We start from the raw sequence: 19,648 nt of genomic DNA on the forward strand, positions 1-19,648 counted from the left end.
AGACGTTAGAGCTTCATTGTAGATGACATCTCGGAGATTTACATTTCTATGCGATCTGGTCACCCTGGTGATCTAGTGGTGAGGATTCAACACTCTCTATGCAATCTCGTGTGTGTGTGTGTGTGTGTGTGTGTGTGTGTGTTTATCTTTGAAAAATATTTTTGAAAATGCCCTCAACATTTTTTTTTTAAATTTTTTTTTTCAACGTTTATTTATTTTTTGGGACAGAGAGAGACAGAGCATGAATGGGGGAGGGGCAGAGAGAGAGGGAGACACAGAATCAGAAACAGGCTCCAGGCTCTGAGCCATCAGCCCAGAGCCTGACGCGGGGCTCGAACTCACGGACCGCGAGATCGTGACCTGGCTGAAGTCGGACGCTTAACCGACTGTGCCACCCAGGCGCCCCTGCCCTCAACATTTTAACATACAGGACCTGGCTTTTCTGGTGAGGTGGCATTGTATGGATGTTTCTATTTTATTGTAAACTCAGCAACTTGATTTATTTTATTTGGGTGCTTTTTATAAACAAATACCCCTTACAATTTAATTCATTGAAACTTAATAAAATTTAATTAATTTAATACAATTTAATTCATTGAAATTGGTTTCTGTCATATATAGAGTGAAATTAGTGGCTTCTTTGGGTTAAAAGCTCACTATTCTAAGATATTGTTCTACTTTGGCAAAACTATTAAGAATGTCACTTTTATCGGCAAACCAAGTTTGAATAAGAACACAAACCATTATTAATGCACTGTATTTGTGTGTGCACTTATGTGGCTGATTATTCATAGATAGGTTCTTGGCAATGTGGGCCTAACGATACAGATTTATGTGAATGAAAACTACATTCAGAGGCATTTAGTTGCCTCTGTGATCAGGTGGGCCCCAGAGAGCAAGACATTAATTGTGAAAGAATTTAATTTAAGCTACACAACTGTAATTAAGTAGGATTTGGGGAAGTTCACCACTCTTGAGTTAGTTTTTATATAAATAGCGTATTTGTTTCTCAGGAAAAATTCTCAAACTATCTCCATGCATGAGGTTAGAGAATTTCTGGTCCTTGGCATGAAACTCGTTGGTGACAGTAGCATAAGGACAAGGGCAGTGGGAGGATGGCTGTGTGATACCTTGGGGGTGCAGGATGACAAGAACAGTTTCCTCGTAAAAGGTGCCGAATTCGAGGACTCTTAATGTTCCCTCCAGCTCGGTGTTCTGTGATTTGAGGGAAAGGATTCTCCCCTCTGGCTGCTTAAGTTACCAATGTTTTACCAAGGCCTTAGCTACATGCTCAGGAAGGCTGTAATAACTCCATCACAATTATAAATTCAGCTGTCAGCACTGGGATTGTTGAATCGACTGAACAAGCAGATTTTTCTCCCATTGTCTGTTTTCTAGATTGATGAATAACAATTTCATCCTCTCCATTTTATTGTAACTCTTTCACTCTGACACTTCTGATTGCTGAGAGGTGTTCTAGAAATTTCCTAAGTCACACACTGGAATAAATTCAAGGAGATAATGTGATTCCAATTGAATCATCAGTGTCTCTGCTGTCAGACCCAGTCATTTTAAGAGTTCAGTTGGTTGAGTTGCACAACTTCCCAGATTTAATATTACATACTTGCCCCTTTACGTCTTGCCCTCAAGTCTTAATAAATGGGCTAAAGGTCTGATGGGAAACTGTGAGATAAATTATATGTTTATTATGCCAAGTTAAGTAAATACTCTTTGAAAGGATTACTGGAGGGTACAATCAAGTTAATTGCTTTAAAAATCTTTTTTGATTTACTGGGCTCTATGAAAATGGTTAAGCAATTGATTTCTGTCATGGTAAGTGATCTAAAGAGAGTGCTGTTGGGTCCACAAGGGTTGCCATGTACATTTCCTCCCTCATGGCTGGAACTGTCCCATAAATGAGCAGAGAGGGCCCCCTGGGACCAGAATGCAAGTACTACTGACAGACTGTTGTTCCTCCGAAGGAGACACATGTTGACAGTTTGACGTTCAGGCTGACAGATTGATTTTTTTTTCCCTTTTTTATTCTAGATGCTGAAGAATACCAGCCTCCAATATGGAAATCGTACTGTGAGTATTTGAAATGAGAATCTCTTCAGATGTCTTCAGTAGGCCTGCCTTTTGAACAATTCTTGCCTTTGATTTAATGAACACAAGCAGTCCCGCATCACAGCACTGAAAACCCAAATCTTGCTTTTTCCGCTAAGGAAGAAGTCACAGTGAACTGCACAGCCCTCTCCCTTGGCCAGGACCCTCAAGAGCAGGCTGCCTGTGACCTACTTCAGGAATGCTTAGAAAAAAAGAGATATACATTCTGACTCCCCACCTTTTGGGTTGGGGCTTTCCTTTCCTTTTTTTTTTTTTTAAGTTTTTTTAAGGTTTATTCATTTCTCAGAGACAGAGCGTGAGTGGGGGAGAGGCAGAGAGAGAGAGAGAGAAAGAGAGAGAGAGAGAGAGAGAGAGAGACAGAATCTGAAACAGGCTTCAGGCTCTGAGCTGTCAGCACAGATCCCGATGCAGGGCTCGAACTCATGGACCACGAGATCATGACCTGAGCCGAAGTCGGACGCCCAACCGACCGAGCCCCTTTCCTTTCCCTTTTTGCAGAGTTGCTCAGCAAGGATGAATGTGTTGACTTCCATGAAGTACATTCTTCGCTGATCATCCTATAGTTGTAGTATCATATGACATTTACCGCAAAGAATATTAACAGATGGCAAAGAACTGTTTGGGCACTACAGGTGATGCCTTTGAAACAGAGGTCGTATCTGGTCATCAGTCAACAGTTCAGTTCCCTTCATGAAGGCAGGCCGTTGTCATCACATCGAGTTCATTTTCTCTTATTTTCTCTCTCCTTAGTATCATCTGCCTAAGTGATTCTCCAACAAGCGAGGGGAGGCATGTGCTCGGTTGGAAACCCACCGTGCCGACAGCCCGGGGACACATGTCCTTGTTTGGGCTCTGATTCGGCACAGCAATCATAAGAATAATTATTATCATCGTTATTGATGCCACCGTTGTTTCTACCACCCGTGAGAGCTGCCCTGTGCTGGCCACTGTGCCAGCTGTGTGCCTGAACTCTCACATTCTCACCACAGCCCTAAGCGATGGCTGCCATTATTATCCTGTTTCACATGCAAGGAAACCACAGCTCAGGGAGGTTCAGTAACTTAGCATATGTTCTCCATCTCTGAGCACATCGGACTGGCATTCAGGGTGGAACCCAGAAGCAAGTCTGACCCCCAGCCTGCAAGTTTTCACGATTGTTTTCCTTCCACTCAAAATGTCCTACCTAAGTATACATGCACACACACATATACGCACATGCCTGTATCTCTCTCTCTCTCTGTTACAGAAGCAATACACAGCTGCATAAGAGACAAACGTTACAAAATACACAAGGTTGAACGTGAATTTTTTCCTAATTGACAAGCCAGCCCCACCCCGGATTCCGTGTCTCTTTCCTGCTTCCCAGGAGCCGACCTCGGTCAGTTTTGGAAACCGCATCCTTCCAAGTGTTCAAAATACACACGGCTAACGTTAAGACATTTTTGCTGTTGTTCCCTTTTGAGAAAAATGGCGCTTATGCTGTACTTGGTGTCCTTCAGCTTGCTTGTTTCACTTCACAAATACCTTGTTTTTATCTTTCCATGTCAGCATATATAGAGGCACCTCATTCTTTATTACGTGAGTCTGTTCTTCCATCTGTGAAATAAAGGGGCTGTGCCGGGTCTCCAAGGGCCCTTCCAGTCTAATGTTCTGCACTCTGATCTTCTATTTTAAAAGGCAGCGCTAATGACTTAGTAATTAGATGTTTTTGTTTGTTTGTTTCCTAATGGAGTGTGAAGAACTCTGACAGTAAATCAACAAAATATCTGTAGTGAGAGGCGCTGGGTGTTCCATGACTTACTGTGCTTTGCACACTGCTTTGCACACAGCCTTGCATACATTAACTAGCCGATAAATATTTGTGGAGCGAATGCCACCACAGAGAGCTTTACGGAAGCAAAAAGATGGCATTGGCTCAAATTCATTTCGCCTTTTGCTAAGAGGCCTTGGGCCACCCAATATATCTCTTAAAAGTGCTTCTGAGTCCTAAGGAAGGTGGAAAACACGTTGCTAATTATATGTTTACACTATCAATTTCACCCTAGTGTGTCGGTTTTGAGTCTGGTTTGGGGGTCTAACCGAAGTCGTGCTTTTTTTTTTTTTCATTTGCTCTGAAATCATACAACTTTCGACACAGAAGGGATAGCTGAGGCCGTTTAACACAAACCTAATGGCATATATGAAATTGCTCTTTATTACGCCCAGCTAATAGTCATCCCGGCTCTATTTGAGGGCCTCTAGTGATGTATAACTCTAAAACTGAGGGGAGTAATGCCACCAGATGTGCCGTCGACATCATCAAAACCACACTGCCTGAATCTATCCAGAGCATCACTGAGCAAGAGCTCTTTTGGCTGTCCTGGACCCATAAATTATTTGAGTTTGGGTGCTGGGCCACTCCTAAGATCACCGACAGTATTATCCCCAAGCTCATGCTACTCTATCTTATTCCCAAGACTACTATCCACTCATATGGTCTTTCAGCAAACATGCAGGCAAGACCTTTTGCGTGTCAGAGAACAAGGTTTAGGAATCAAAAATGACTACCTTGTGACCCCTACTTTTCTCCAATGTGTGGTCTTGTAAGGGAGAAGATATAAAGCGATTAACTTAAAATGCAAATGGCTTCAGTCATAATATCCTCCTCTTCCACCGCCTGAGATTAGAGAAGACTGTATAGGAGGGGTTAACTTTGTATATGAGTCTTCAAAGATGAATCGGAAAAGGAATCTTAGGGCCTTGCAGGGCTTCACGAGATCCTTTTTAAAATCCACATATGCCAGGGGCGGCCGGATGACTCCGTTGGTTAAGTGTGTGGGTCTTGATCTCTGTTCAGATCTTGATCTCAGGGTCATGAGTTCAAGCCCCACATTGGGCTCCATGCTGGGCCTGGAGTCTACTTAAAAAAAATTCAAATATGCTAAACCTGTAGCATTTTCCTGATCTGAAAGTCCAAAAAATTTCAGAGCATGAAATTTGCTTGGTTTTAAATAACCTGTTGTTAAATCCATTTTGAACCTGAGGAACCACCGAGGTCTTTTCTGTGAAATGTTCACAAACAGTCCTTTGAAAGATAATTTTAGGTATTGATGTCAAGCTCATTAGCATAGCATTTATGGAATGCACATTTTCCCATCACGCACACTTTTTTTTTTTTTTTTTTAACTCTAGTGACTTTTGGTACTTTTAAGTTGCTCCTCTATTTACTGAAGGCAGTACATTTTTGCCATATTATAGGACTTGGTTCTAAAAATGTGATTTTTAATTGGTGTAGAAGTATATAGGTATGTCTTTTATTGCTGATTACTGGACATTAATTTTGACTTACTTGGTATCAGATTCTTATCATGAGGCATTAGTCCCCATTATGACATTATGCCTAAAAGAAAATTAGCTTACCTGATAATAACACACTTTAAAAAGTGATTTCTAAGGGTTTTTTTAAAAATGTTTATTTATTTTTGAGAAGGAGAGAGCGCACAAGCGGGGGAGGGGTGGAGAGAGAGAGAGACACAGACTCCGAAGCAGGGCTGATAGCTCAGAGCCCGATGCGGGGCTCGAACCCATGAACCGTGAGACCATGACCTGAGCTGAAGTCAGATGGTCAACTGACTGAGCCACCCAGGTGCCCTGATTTCTAAGTTTTAATGCTAATTGCGATGCTCTTGGATGGAGATAACAGAATATTCCACTCCATCACATTCAATGACTTAAGCAAAAGGTCCAGGGACTTATTCCAGCAGCTCAAGCGACATAGGCAGTTGTGTATCTCTTCCTTTCTTGGCTCTGCTTTTCAGGTTGGGCATCACTATTAGGAGGCTCTTCCTTTGTGATCCCAGATAGCTACCAACAGCATCAGGACTACCTCCCTTATTCAAGAGCAGCAGGCAGACAGTTTACTTTCCGGATACCTTTAGCAAAGACTTAGAACCGAGTCTCAGCCCTGACCGACTTGCGTTACCCGTTCTCAACTCCATCATTATGGTCAAAGAGTTGAATATGCTGCTCACCTGAACCAGTCAAGGACCAACCATCTGTAATCCACATAACTGGAAAATTTGGAGGACTGTTAGAATGGAAAAGATGGAAATGGATGTGGGGAAGGCAACCACAAATGTCTGGCTTAGAAATTTAGAGGAATAGGAACCTTAGAAATCAGCTCCCTCCATATTTTATTTAAAGTAGATTGTGCATTCATTCATGTATCACTCATTCAGCCAATACATATTAAGTCTTTGCTCTAAGCCAAACACTGTGCTTCGAGTTGTGAGGCCAGCGGAATCGATCAGCCTGGGTCTTGAGTCAGAACCGTGATGTCACATGATTTTCCTTAACTACCTGAATTCTCCGCTCCCCTCCCTTTCTCGGAACCTAATGCTACCACTTAACTGGGCTTGTCTTGGGACAAGAATAATATTGTCCCAAAGTATCATGTATCTGCAGCTAGTCCTTGATATTCACGATCAGACCCCAAAACAAAACATTGATGAAGTCATCAAGAAAGCGTTGGTTTCCATTTTCTTAAAAAAAAAAAAAAAAAAAACTATCTTTAAGTGCACTTAAAAAAATAACAATGACGCCACGTTCTAAACTTTAAGCCGGAGCCACATGAACTGTATGCCCTAAGCGACAAGTTCACAAGTCCATCTCCCTGAGTATACTCTGAGAGACTTTCTTTTCTAAGAGGCCAAGTGCCAATTAGGCAGCAGATTCTGGTGCCGACAGCTCTCCCAGGAGACCCTCGTGGGCGGTAGGTCAAGCAGTCACGGCTTGTGCCTGTTTTCCTAAAGAGGAGTTGAGAACCTCAAAACCCTGACCCCCTGACCCCCTGCATCGGAATTGCCTGGGGAGAATATTTAGAATAACAGATCCTCAGCCCTAACCCCCAGATTTCTGAATCAGAAGAGTTGGTGGGGGAAATCTGCAATTTATCATACCCCGTCGTTTTTTATTTTTTCACACTTACACCTGAGACCCTCTCATCATGACGCTACATAGCCTCATCCCCGGGTTTCTCACTGTGCCATTAGACAAGAAAAGAGTTCGGTCCACATTAAGTCTGGACATTCTGCCAGCGAGGCAGGTTGGAGGTGAGGTTAAGCCAAGACGACCTCTAAAACACCTGCTGTTTTCTCACTCGCACCCATGAGTTTTTCCCATGAAGAATGGGAAGGACATGGGCGGTGAGCAGGGTGGCCCTGGCTCAATGTCACAAGCAAATGGCTGGCTTGGCCTCCTGGGTCTTCATGCCCTCTCAATAAAGAAGAAGCTGTTAAGAGGCCATTCCTGCAGGGTCTGTAAGGAGCCAATGGGTGTGGACGGGGCTTCAGTGTCACCCAGGCCACAGGCCTTCCCTTGGCATCCCCAACAAGTGGGGTGATTACTGTTAGAGAATGAGCCCACTTTTCTTATTGAAGAAAAAGTAAAACATTCTTTCAGTGAGTCCTGGATTTCTCGATGTGCTTCACGTTGCTTGGGAAGCAAGGACTCCTCTTCTCCACCTCCATGGACCCCAGTGGCCATGCATGCCCCCTGCCAAACAGCTGGTTCCAGTGCGAAGAATTCTCTCAGGTCCTGTAGAGTGCCCAGGGCTGGGGAGTGCCTAGAACATATTTGGAACATTACTATAGCAGCAAGTTCCATCGTATCACCTCCTAGCCCACAGAACCGCCCAAGAAGCGACATACGTTATCGTGTTTTGCTTGTGAAATGTGTTTGTTGAACAACAACAAAAAAGATCCAAGAAGTGACACTTTCAGATGATGTGACATGTTCCAGTTTGTGTTAAATATGCCTCAGAGGTTTTTTTCTTCAGGGATGGTTGTTTGGTTGTAGCTAACCTTGAAAACGAGCGCCTGAAACCCTTGCTCGAAGCTAAGATAGGATTTAGGGCCCATTTTTTTATAGGGCTACCATTGCTGTTGGTCGCCATCTCATTATCTTTATAGAGACACATTATCCAGATGGGAAACAGGCTTCTGTGCCTATTTGCCAACTTTTGTTGCTTGGAACAGCACCGAACAGATCGGTTCCTGAGACCTGCTCACTGAGAAACAGCGATTGGTCAGTGATGTGTGCTGCCCAGGGACCAGGAAAAAGACCCGGCGGTTCCTGGCTTGAGGGTTTTGCAGGGACTCCCTCAAAGTCCCCCCTGGGTCAGACTGCTCCTGGTTTTGAGATTGGTGAACTATCGCATTGCTCTTTACTAAACCTCAAAGGGTCCTTAGAGGGCACAGCGACCGACTTTACCCTGTCTAGAATGTTCCTTCAGCTGTATCCTCTGTGAGTGTTAATGGCGTCTCAATCTCTCATGGTTTCAAGGTCCTTCCCTGCATTCAGTGTATCATTAAGCACTGTCAGTTCTCCTCTGCAATCCATTTACCTTCTTGTCTGACTTTCCACCAGAGGGTTGTCTTAATGCACATTTTCACGATCTCCTTTACGTGGGACTAAAATACTGTTCTCTCTGGATTCCCTGTCTCCAAGGCCCCTCCTCTGATCCTCCTTTCAGTGAGGCAAAGGGCAGTGGCCCCACTCATGGCTGGGTATTAGAGTCTCCAAAGAGCTTTTATAAAAGAAAAACAAACTGGGGGGGCTTTTCCCCAGAATGTCAGTGAGCATTGCCAGTGCTCAGGCCCTCTCCACCTCCTGCTTTAGGGAACTACTGGCGAGGCTGAAAAATCCCAAACCTTGGGATCTGGAAATCGGGCTTTAAATCTCAATGTCGTCCTGGGGCTTCTTCAAAGCTTGGCATCTCCACTACTTTCTCAGTAAGGGTAATAGTTACCTTGGAAGTTTGTTGGGAAGATTAAATGGGAAGATGTAGATAAGGCGTCTGGCACATAGTAGGTGTCCCTAATTTGGCAACTTGTATCTTCTGGATAGTCTTATCCTTATTATGCTGAAACAGACCAGATCATGTCCTCTCCCTACTCAAAAAATGTAATCGTCACCCCGCTTTCAGACAGAAGAACATCCATGCTCCTTAGTGTGACCTTTAAGATTTAGCTTTATGTGGGGGCGCCTGGGTGGCTCAGTTAAGTGTCCAACTTCGGCTCAGGTCATGATCTCAGTGCATGAGTTCGAACCCCACGTCGGGCTCTGTGCTGACAGCTTGGAGCCTGGAGCCTGCTTCGGATTCTGTGTCTCCCTCCCTCTCTGCCCCTCCCCTGCTCACACCCTGTCTCTCTCTCTCTCTCTCAAAAATAAATAAACATTAAAAAAAAATTTCTTTAAAACTCAAGAGAAGGGAGAGAGGGTGCCATTTGGGTACCTTGGGAAAGAGCAAGCCAGGTGGAAAGTATAGCAAGTGCAAAGGCCCTGAGGCATAGAAAAGCGAGCAGGGCTCTGGACTCAAAAGGATAGCCCGATGCCCCAGGGCAAATATTTAACCGTCCTGTGCTTGTTCCCTCATCTAAAAAATAAGAATGATAATCAGCATTCTTTTTTCTGATTTCTCCTGAAGATTCAATAAAATATTGTCCCTGGCACATGATAGGCACTCGATATGCTGGTTCCCTTCCCTTCTCCCTTTCTCTCCATTTATCATAAAAGCCTCCATATAATGGTGACTGTGGTATATGGCCTATAGCAGATGTTCAAATATTTGCTGATATGAATTACAAAGGCACACTTAGCAACAAATGCTCCTGTCTTACAACATGTATACTTCCTTTTGTCACCTCCAAACGAGGCATTAAAAATGGTGTGCAGCCGGCCGTACTGCCACGTATAATATAACTGTTGGCTTCAAGAGGCATTGGCAGTGAGAAGAGAGGAGGGGGCAGGATTCTCTGGATGTGGCTCCTGCAATTCCCCTTGGGTCTAACGCTCCGTGATTTTAGGAACTGGCCCTTTTGGGTCCCGTTACACTCATTAATAGCAGCACTGTTGGAAACCAGGTAGTAGGTATTGGGGCTGACTCAAGAAGTATAAAGGATTCCACGCAGCCTCTCCCATGATTTAAGGAGAGCATGGGCATTACTGGGATAGTCAGTGGAACGTCCACAATTATTTGTGTATCTTTGGCCAATTCTTCCTCGTGTTTTCTCTTTGATGAGAGGCCTTCTCTGTCTCTATCTGCCATACATGGGTACAGTTGTCCTTAAGTGACACAGGCATTGTCATTAGCCTGGGCAACTCAGCTTGGCAACGTGGCACGTTAAAACGTCTATACGAGGGGCCCCTGGGTGGCTCAGTCGGTTAAGCGTCCGACTTCAGCCAGGTCACAATCTCGCGGTCCATGAGTTCGAGCCCCGCGTCAGGCTCTGGGCTGATGGCTCAGAGCCTGGAGCCTGTTTCCGATTCTGTGTCTCCTTCTCTCTCTGCCCCTCCCCCGTTCATGCTCTGTCTCTCTCTGTCCCAAAAATAAATAAAAAAACGTTGGAAAAAAAAAAAGTCTATACGAGGGTTAGATAGTTTCTTCTTTGTGCAAAAGCTGGGCAGTCTACACTTAATTAGGTAAGAAAATAACCACGTTGCGCTGCAGGCATTGAGAAGCCATAATTACAGAATACATCCCATCATCTCCATCGCTGTTTCCACATGACCATCTGCATCTCAGTTAAAATTTCTTTTTTTATTTTTAGACCTAAGAATAGATCAGAAATTTTTGCTTATCTTACTACATTTTCTAGAAATAGTTTACGTGACTGAATTGTAACTTTTCATACATTTATATGGTCTAAAATTAATTCTTCCTTTTGCAAGATTCTCAGGATAATATCAGCTTGGCTTTCAAAGAGGTAGAGCTCACAGGTACCTGCATAGGGTAGTTTCCTTCTTTTTTTTCTTTTGTCTTTTTTTTTTTAATGTTTGTTTATTTTAGAGAGAGAGAGAGAGCAAGAGAGAGTGCACAAGTCGGGGAAGGGCAGAGAGAGAGGGAGAGAGAGAGAGAGAGAGAGAGAGAGAGAGAGAGAGAGAATCCCAAACAATCTCTGAGCTGTCGGTGCAGAGGACGATGCAGGACTTGATCTAATGAGCCACAACATCATGACCCGAGCCAAAATCAAGGGTCTAATACTTAACTAACTGAGCCGCCCAGGCACCTGGGGTAGTTTCCTTCCAAGAAAAATAACCAGACTAGCTGAACAGCAGAAAATCACTCATTGTAATCAGAAAAATCATGAATAATAGGCTGATAAGTTTTATTTTTATATACAAACCTGCTTTCCTCCACCCCCAAGCCTGAAAGTCTGTCTTTGAAGCAAGATAGAAGAGGGTTACTATTTCTTAAGATATTGAGGGACCCAAGAAAGAGAAATGACAATGGGTGGGAATTAGTCATGTAGATGAGAATCCCTGGTGATGGGTGGGCCAAGAATGGCACTCATGAAAAGAGAAAGGACTTGGGGTTTTACCCACTCACAGAATCAGTGGTGTCTTTGTACATATCTGTGACATTTCAGAGAATAACACTCCTCTGCTAATGCCAGTCCTTCCCCGATGTGTGAGGAGACATCATGGAAATTCAGGAATCCTATTATGTGATCTTACTGCTTAGATACTCCGAAGTAGAATTCCATTCTTAAAATAGTCAGAAGAATTTTACTCCTACCTTCCAAGAAAGCCATAAAATGAACAATGCCAGTAACAATTATGAAACTAAATTGGCCTTGTAAAAGAATAAAAAAATCAATTTTGCCAGTTTACATCCATGGTAACTCATTTCCATATAAATGATCTGACTTTATTCAGTCTAAAAATGTGCTTGTATCCTTTTTGTTTTATTTTTTGTTTGAAATATTTGCAGTTCTTGAGATATACTTAGGTGGAACTATTTGAAGACATTTTGGTATGTGTTGTAGTTTTCTAATTATAATTATCTTTTTTTTTTTTTGGCAGTATATCAGTTACAGCAAGAGGCCCCTCGTCCCAAGAGGATCATTTGTCCTGGGGAGGTCAGTACTCAGCTATTTCCAACACACCTTGTTAAATATGATGAATTGTTAGCACTTTGTTGACATAGGAGGGCTTTCCGGTTTCCTGGGAGTTGATTTACATTACTGTTTGTTAAAGTGTCACCAAATTTAACACCTAAGTAATCTATATTTTGAAATCGGGTGTTATTTGAAAAATATTCACGAACTAATTTGAAATCAGAGGTCTTGTGTTTTTCACCATTGCAGAGGCAAATTAAGCCTCCATTTTTAAAACCCCCAAGACGTGTGTTTTGGTGTTTTCCTTGCTGTTTTGATTCTTTTATCATTTTTTTATTATGGAATGCTTCCAACAGAGAAAACACAGAGAATAATAAATATCTAGGTCCCCTCAACACTCATATGTAACAAACCTTTATGCTCTGTCACATTTACTTGACATTAAAAAAAAGTCCCTACAAGAAAAGTGACTGTTTTTATTCTTGGAGATAAGCTTAAAAATGTATCAACTCATAAAAATGCTCACCGCCCAGAGAACTGTCCCCAGGCCTCCTTCACTTCTCTTATCGTCTGGGATGCCAGCAAGATTGAAAGGCAGGGCGAAGGTTCTATTTCCTAGTTTTATACTGGCACCAGTTTCTGTAATAGTCAAACTAATATCCTTCACCCAAAGGTCCATGGGTCTTTGCTTATTTTTGATATTATGACTTAGATTAAATATACAGTAGCAGATGCCACTTAAAGTGTCCCATCTGCCTTATTGGGAGGAAAAGGCTCCCATTCCAACACCCTTGAGATTCATCCTTGAACATCAGTGCTTTCTGGCTACGAGACTGACAGGATCTGGTTTTGAACCTGTCTCAAAGACTTCGGTCCGTAGATATCCACACCCAGAGCTGACTTATCACTAGTTAATGAATGTTTCTACATAAAATTTTACTTCTGTTGGATACTGAAATTCATCAACTGATTGTGTTCTGTCACCGACCCTGATGACTTTTGTCCTTTTGTTGTTCAACGATAAAGGAGAATAAGATAAGGAATAAGAAAGGAATAGGGTAAGTACAAAATGTTTAATGAGATGCTTGGAATAGAGTGTCTGGGGAGACAAGTAAGACACAAACTATTAAAAATTCCTCCGATCCTACTTTGCATTTAGTATTTCTCCAGCAGAAAAATCATAGCCCGTGCAGGGAGCTAGAGGGATTCAGACGTCTCCATGAAAAGAATGCTTTGTAAAATTAGAACACAACTAAGGACTTTTCCTGGGGGTATCGAGAAGAAGTCTTTAGGCAAAGTTGTGTACCAGAACTTAAAATCTAAAGAGATTGTAAATGCTCATTTGTTCATTTATTCAACAAATATATATGGAAAGTCCACTGTGTTCTGATTTTGATCTAGGTGTTGGGACAGCAAAGAACTTGGCTATTGATACTTGGCATGTCATATCAAAAGAGAACAAAATCATGATGTGTGTAATTAAAGATCTACTATTTTGCCTCTGCATATGTACGCACGTGTGTGGGTGCATGTGTGTGTGCACGTGTGAGAGGGAGCGCACTTTGCTTCTCAAAATCTTTGGAGCCATGTCATTTGTCCTCTAAGCCAGGTGGAACGTTAGCAGTGGAGATGGGTAGATTCAGATCAGCTTCACAGCTCTTCCTAGGATTCAGCTGAAACTCTTCAGACGTCCAGCGGGGTCTGAAGGATCCACAAATCTCTTTAATGTTGCACTTGCGTCGGGAGGCAATGCCACAGACCTCTTGGCAAAGCAGAGCTGTGTGCCACAAGCCATCACCGTCTGCTGTCACTCAAGAACATAGCGCATGCGTGGCTTTTTTTTTTTTGTCCTCTCGTCTGTCTTTTGAACCAACTTTTCACCTCCCGACCTTTGTCAGTTTAATTCATTAATAACTTACCTGGTTGATGCTGGACTCATAGCTTGCTTGCCTCTAGAAATTCCACATCCCATTTCTACCATGAAACCTCACCTGAAATGGATATTCATCAGCTCCATTTCCTCGGCAGGCAACATGGGGCCCGTGCAGCCAGCCAGGTGTCCGGCGGTAAAGGGTCGCGTGTTGCTGGCGGAGCAGGTGCTGCTTGGAGGGACAGTGCCAACTGGAGCGGCTTCAGCTCCCTTGGTCCTCCGGTGCGACAGGAGCTGCAGATCGTTCCTGCCCACGTTGCTTGGCGTCCTGGGACGTGGCCTCCTTCAAGTGAAGGCACGGCCTCCTCTTGGATGCTGTGAAACCGCTGCCTCTGCTACAGGCAGCGTGTGAGCAAATGTCTCTTTGGCCCGTGCCGCACCTGCTTGCTCAGGGGACATGCCTAATGAAGTCAGAAAGCCTTCAGTTAGAGTATGCGGCCAGAGAGACTGACGCTTTATTAGCACATTTACCTAACGCCCTAAGGGCTATTTCTTTTGAACCGTGAGTTACGATTTTTTTGTCTTTGCCACCTCACCCCTTAGCCAGCTATTAAGAGGCCACGTTTTCCTTCTATATACAGTCCAACTGCCCTCCTTCTTAGTCTTCAGCCTGTCTGCTCCCAGCCACCATGTCCCCAGCAAGCCTGCCCCGCTGTGTTACTCCAGCGTACCCCGTTTCTTTTGTCTCTCTGGTGGCTCATATCCTTCCGGGCCAGGGGCTCCTCTCAGGTTAGGCTCGTCCCGCTGAATACGATGAGGACTCGCGTGAGAGCACCAGCGGGGTCTGTAGTCACGCAGATACGGAACACTGTTGCTCAAGGGTAAAGACACAGGCCAGCGTGACTTGAGCGCTTGCTGGCTGTCAACAGATACCAGCCCCCTAACAGACTTTGCTGGGGACCTAGATGAGTCGAGGGGACCACCGGATTCAGCAGGCAAAATCCAGGGAGCCTTGGGAATGCAGGCAGAGGACCCCAGCTACAGAGTCAGCTGGCCTTGCTTTGGATTCGTGCTGTGCCACTTTCTGATTACTTAACTAGAGCCACGCACTTACTTCCTCAGGGAGATGAAGGTCTACACTACTCCAAGGGCCAATATCTACTTGGCAGGGTGCTATAAACGGGATATATGTGGTAAGTGTCTAGAATAGGGCTTGGCACATAATAAGTACTCAGTGTTCCCGATTCAAGGCAGATTCAGAAACCTGTGAAGAAGAGGTTCGGACGCGGTTATTAGGGACAGAGTCGGAGCGATGACCGTGTTCTCTGCATGGGAGAGTCCAAAAGACACGGATCAAGAACAAAGCAAGATGCCTGGATCAGGAATTCAAAACCACCAGGAGAAAAGATACCAAGGATGAGGAACAGAGGGTGTAAGCAGCAAGGGAAATGACGGTTCCCTGCTTTCTCGAGATTCATCGCTGTGAATTCGTATTTATCGAGTAGCCACCGCACTTGGCCCTCTACTAACATTTCCTGAGTGCTCCTTGCCAGGAGATTCAAAACATCTTCTTGTATGCAAAATTCTCTCGCCCTTTCCCACCATTATCTATTGGTCATTTTGAAAGCAGTTCATTGATTACCAAATAGGTGCCTGGGTGGTCAGGAAGGAACTGTGAATGTTGACTCCCAAATGTGTACCTCTAACTAAGACTTCTCCCTGGGCCCCAACACCTTGTTCCATCTGTCTGCTTGACGTCCTCAAGGAGATGTCCCATCGGCCACCTGTAGTCTAACATTCAAAAGAGAACTGACCCCTCTCCGCCCCGATACCTAGACTCCTCTCTTCCCACCCTCATCTCTCTCTCTCTCTCTCTCTCCATTCACCAAACAGGAGCCCAGATCATAATTATTAAATATAAATCGAACAGCTTCAATGGCTTCCCGTCGCTCTTAAAATGAAAGCAGGACTCCTTGCTATGCCTGTGGGCCGTGGTGGGGCTCCGGTACGGGTCACCTCCCTGCCTACACCATTCTCCTCGGAGCGCACTGCCCTGCCGCCCGGCTAGCCTCTGCTCCCCTCCATCAAGCCAACCACAACATTGCAACTACAGGATCTTCAGATCCGCCCTTTGCCTGGAATTTTCCAGTGTTCTCTGCATGTCCAGGTTTCAGATCAGAGTTCAGCTAATAACAGAAGCCTTCCCCGAACCCCATGAAAATTAGCACCTCTCCATCGCAGTGTTCTCTCCTGAGCTTCATGAAGGTGGCTCTAGGTGTTGCTTCGGCAACTGCTTATTGCCACTGGTGATTGTTCTTCTCCTCCTTTGGGGGAGTAAGAGGGAGAGGACACAGGCTGAGTGGTTTAAAGAAAAAAAAAAAGGGACTGCCCCAACCATCAGATCTCCTTGGTCGTATCACCCTGTTTATTTTGTTTGTAGCCCTTGATACGCTAATATACTTTCTCTTGTACTTGTCTGCTTGTCACTTCTACGTCTCCGTCCAGGAAAATACATGCTCCAGAGAGTTCATTGGTCTTCATTGCGTGGACTTCCCTAGCATTGAAGCCAGCGCCAAGCTGCAGTGGGCAATCAGTAAATATATGGTAAAATGGGGAAAAAATGGAGACCACTAACATAAGGAATTTGGAATTCTCAAACTATTACTAATAGCATATCAGATTTACCCAATGCTGTTATTAGGGTAGTGACTTGGACTTTTGGCAGATGTTAAGGTTCTTAAACACAGACTAATCTTTTTTTTTCCTGGAATATTCTAAATTTCTTTTGGCCTTTCCAAAAGGCCAAAACGTCAAGATTTACTTGCATGACTAATTGAAAGTCAAGCTCTGCTAGAATTACCTAAAGAATATACAAGAAGTAGAAATTCTTTTGTGACTAAGTGATTTGGTGTCATTTGTCTTTTTGAAATTGCTGGCGTGAGTATGGAATCATAAAAAGCAATTTCCAAAAAGGGAAATAAAACTGCGTACTATTACTTCAAATTGTTCTCCCCTCTATGCAACTTTACTTTCTCTCTCTCTTGCCATAGAATAATATATTTTGGGAAGTTTCTTGTTTTTTTTTTTTTTGTTTTGTTTTTTTTTTTGAATGCAAAAGTGAGTTGTAGAACTGAGGTTTCTAGCATTCATGACCAGAACCAGCTTTTTTTCCTTGATCGGCCAAGTATAGATGATAATGACCAAGCTCAAATTGCGATAACACCTGATTTTACCTGCTAGTGAATTGTATTCACTTTGTAAATATCACTTTAAATGCCCCATTTTCTCTAGTTTGGGGTGTCCCTAAATATCTGCCCATTTCACTTTCTTGTACCTTTATTTGTCAAAATTGTTCTTTTCAGTCTACAAAAGCATTTCACTTTCTCATTATGCTTTTAAAATTTTGATTCACCATACCTGGGCTTTACAGTCTTATAGTCTTGTAGCTTGAGGCATTTATCTTGTCTTAGTCGTATCTGGAAGATCTTAACAAGCCATATTGATTGACCATGTCATTCTCAACTAACTCAGTCCATTTAGAATCTGATTTAAAGTAAACTCAGGAGGTTTTCTACTGTTCTACAATCCTCCCCCTTTTCTTATTTTACTCATTGAAAATAAATGTTTTTAAACATGTGCATTTGGGGGAACATTAAAACTCTACTGACTCAAGACATTTAGACAAGGTACGTCTCTAACATAATGAGATTGATTCTGCAAGCCACAAACAAAAATCAATCCCATTACCTTTTAATTGGCTTAATGTGTAGTGATCAGAAAGCTGTTTCTTCCCTGGTAAGAAATGTTTCTGTTCTTCTCATCCTAGACTTTCTCCATTGGTCTCCTTTTTTTCCCCTTCATATTGACACAACCTAGAATAAAGGGCATTTTTCATCCTTATTTCTCCTAAGCTTTTAGTTCACTCTGTAATGCAGTCAGGCTCTTTTCTTGATACGATTCCATCTTGAATTTGACTTGCTTCGGTTATAGACCGACCTACTGCAGTAAAGGGGCAAAGCTTTTCAATAAAACCAATGTTAGGGGTGCCTGGGTGGTGCAGTTGGTTGAGCGTCCGACTTCAGCTCAGGTCGCAGTTGATGATTTCAGGTTGATCATCTCGCAGTTGATTTCAAGCCCCGCGTCGGGCTCTGTGCTGAGGGCTCAGAGCCTGGAGCCTCCTTCAGATTCTGTGTCTCCCTCTCTCTCTGCCCTGCCCCTGCTCATGCTCTGTCTCAAAAATAAATAAAATATTTAAAAAAAAAATGTTAGAAAAAATTTTAGATAGGTGAGTTTTATTTTTTCTAAATACACAACCAAAAATTTGGGGCTTTTTTTTTTTTAAAGTTCTTATTGACAAGCACTGCCATCTACCAAAATACATAACCCTCCAAAAAAGAAGTCACTCTCTTTAGGCTACTTTGAACTGCTTCTAATGTAATGCAGACCCTGCATGTTTGGGCCTATAAATATTTAGTCATTTGCAAGGTGATATCACGAACAGAGGATAAGGGACTCCTGCTACAGAATGCAGAGGCTCAGGGGCTCCGAGCCAAGAGGTCAGGTGGGCTGGACTGGAGAGAGCCATCAAAGAACAGTATCTATGCCGAAGCATAAATTGAGGCAAAGGCGGAAGGTCTCTTCTTAAAACCAAACAAGGAAGGTAAAGGGGAGATTAAACAGTGATTGATAATAAAGTAGCATTTCTTGAGAAGCTCCCTTGATCTCTCCGGGTGATTTTTATTTCTGAGAGTCAAACTTGAACGTGTGTATTCCTTGATGCAATTACTTGAGACGACCTTGTGTAATTAGTTGTTTTAGGAAAACAGAACCGCCGATAGCATCATGGGGTACAACACATGCTCTGTTACCCTTACCTAACCCGTGACAGCCGTTAAGAACCCAACATACGTCACTCGTTGATGAGAGGTGGGAGGGGGGCGGGCCAGACTGCAGCAGAGTGGTTATGATGCCAAAGTGCTGGATTTCGTAGGGCCAACCTTACACACCCGAACAGGAAGTAGATGTCTCGCCTCCTCAGTAGCTGGTGCCCAGTGTGCCTGCTTTGTGACTCAGAGGTCAGGTCCCGCAAGAGTTCCGTTGTGGCCAGGGTTATCCGAGAAGGAGAGCGGGTACAAAGCACTGAGTGCCCCAGTAAGGTTTTACAGACAAGCTTTGCATTTACTCACCTGGTTAAACGTTAACTGAGAAATAATGCTGAGGAAAGTGAAGCCACACTTGGCCCTGGGCAAGCCTAATCTCCTCAGGGAGTGTGGCCCGGCTGGCCAAGCAGTGAGACGTTTGAAAACAGGTCTGTAACCTTGACTCTCCTTGCCGTCAGAAAAATGTGGGTGGTATGGTTTCAGACCATCCCTATTTTAAAAGGTCCTCTCTCAATGATGTTGCCCATTTATTTACTTCTTGTCCGTCTTTTCATTGCAAGCGATAGAAGGAACACACTCGGAGTGCCTGCTGTGCCCGGAGCACTGGGTTCGAGTTTTACCCGTGTTATTCCTCACAGCAGTCCCATGGGGATTGTTACCCCCTCTCACTTTACAAGAGGAAATGAGACAAACAGCGCAGGAGGGACAGAGTCTGAATCAAACCCAGACCAAACCTAGGACTGGGCTTCTAACCCAGTGATTCACCACTGTGGTCCCAGGACCAGTGGCTCCAGCATCACCTGGGAACTTTCAGAAGTGCGGATTCCCTGGCCCACCCCAGACCGGCTGAATCACAAACTTGAAGATAGGGCCAAGCAATCTGTGTTTTAACG

At 43.7% G+C, this 19,648-nt stretch overlaps 1 protein-coding gene and 1 pseudogene across 1 annotated transcript in view; both read left to right on the top strand.

Moving 5' to 3' along the window:
- CHN2 (chimerin 2) overlaps positions 1 to 19,648 on the top strand; it is a 300,935-nt gene that overhangs the window by 151,180 nt on the left and 130,107 nt on the right. The window contains exons 2-3 of the mRNA XM_030308162.1: positions 2,050 to 2,088; positions 11,971 to 12,026. Of these exons, the coding sequence (XP_030164022.1) occupies positions 2,050 to 2,088; positions 11,971 to 12,026 (95 nt within the window). The remainder of the gene's footprint in view (positions 1 to 2,049; positions 2,089 to 11,970; positions 12,027 to 19,648) is intronic.
- On the top strand, positions 16,113 to 16,234 carry LOC115509553 (annotated as a pseudogene).

Source organism: Lynx canadensis, chromosome A2 (assembly GCF_007474595.2).
Source record: "Lynx canadensis isolate LIC74 chromosome A2, mLynCan4.pri.v2, whole genome shotgun sequence".
NCBI lineage: Eukaryota > Metazoa > Chordata > Mammalia > Carnivora > Felidae > Lynx > Lynx canadensis.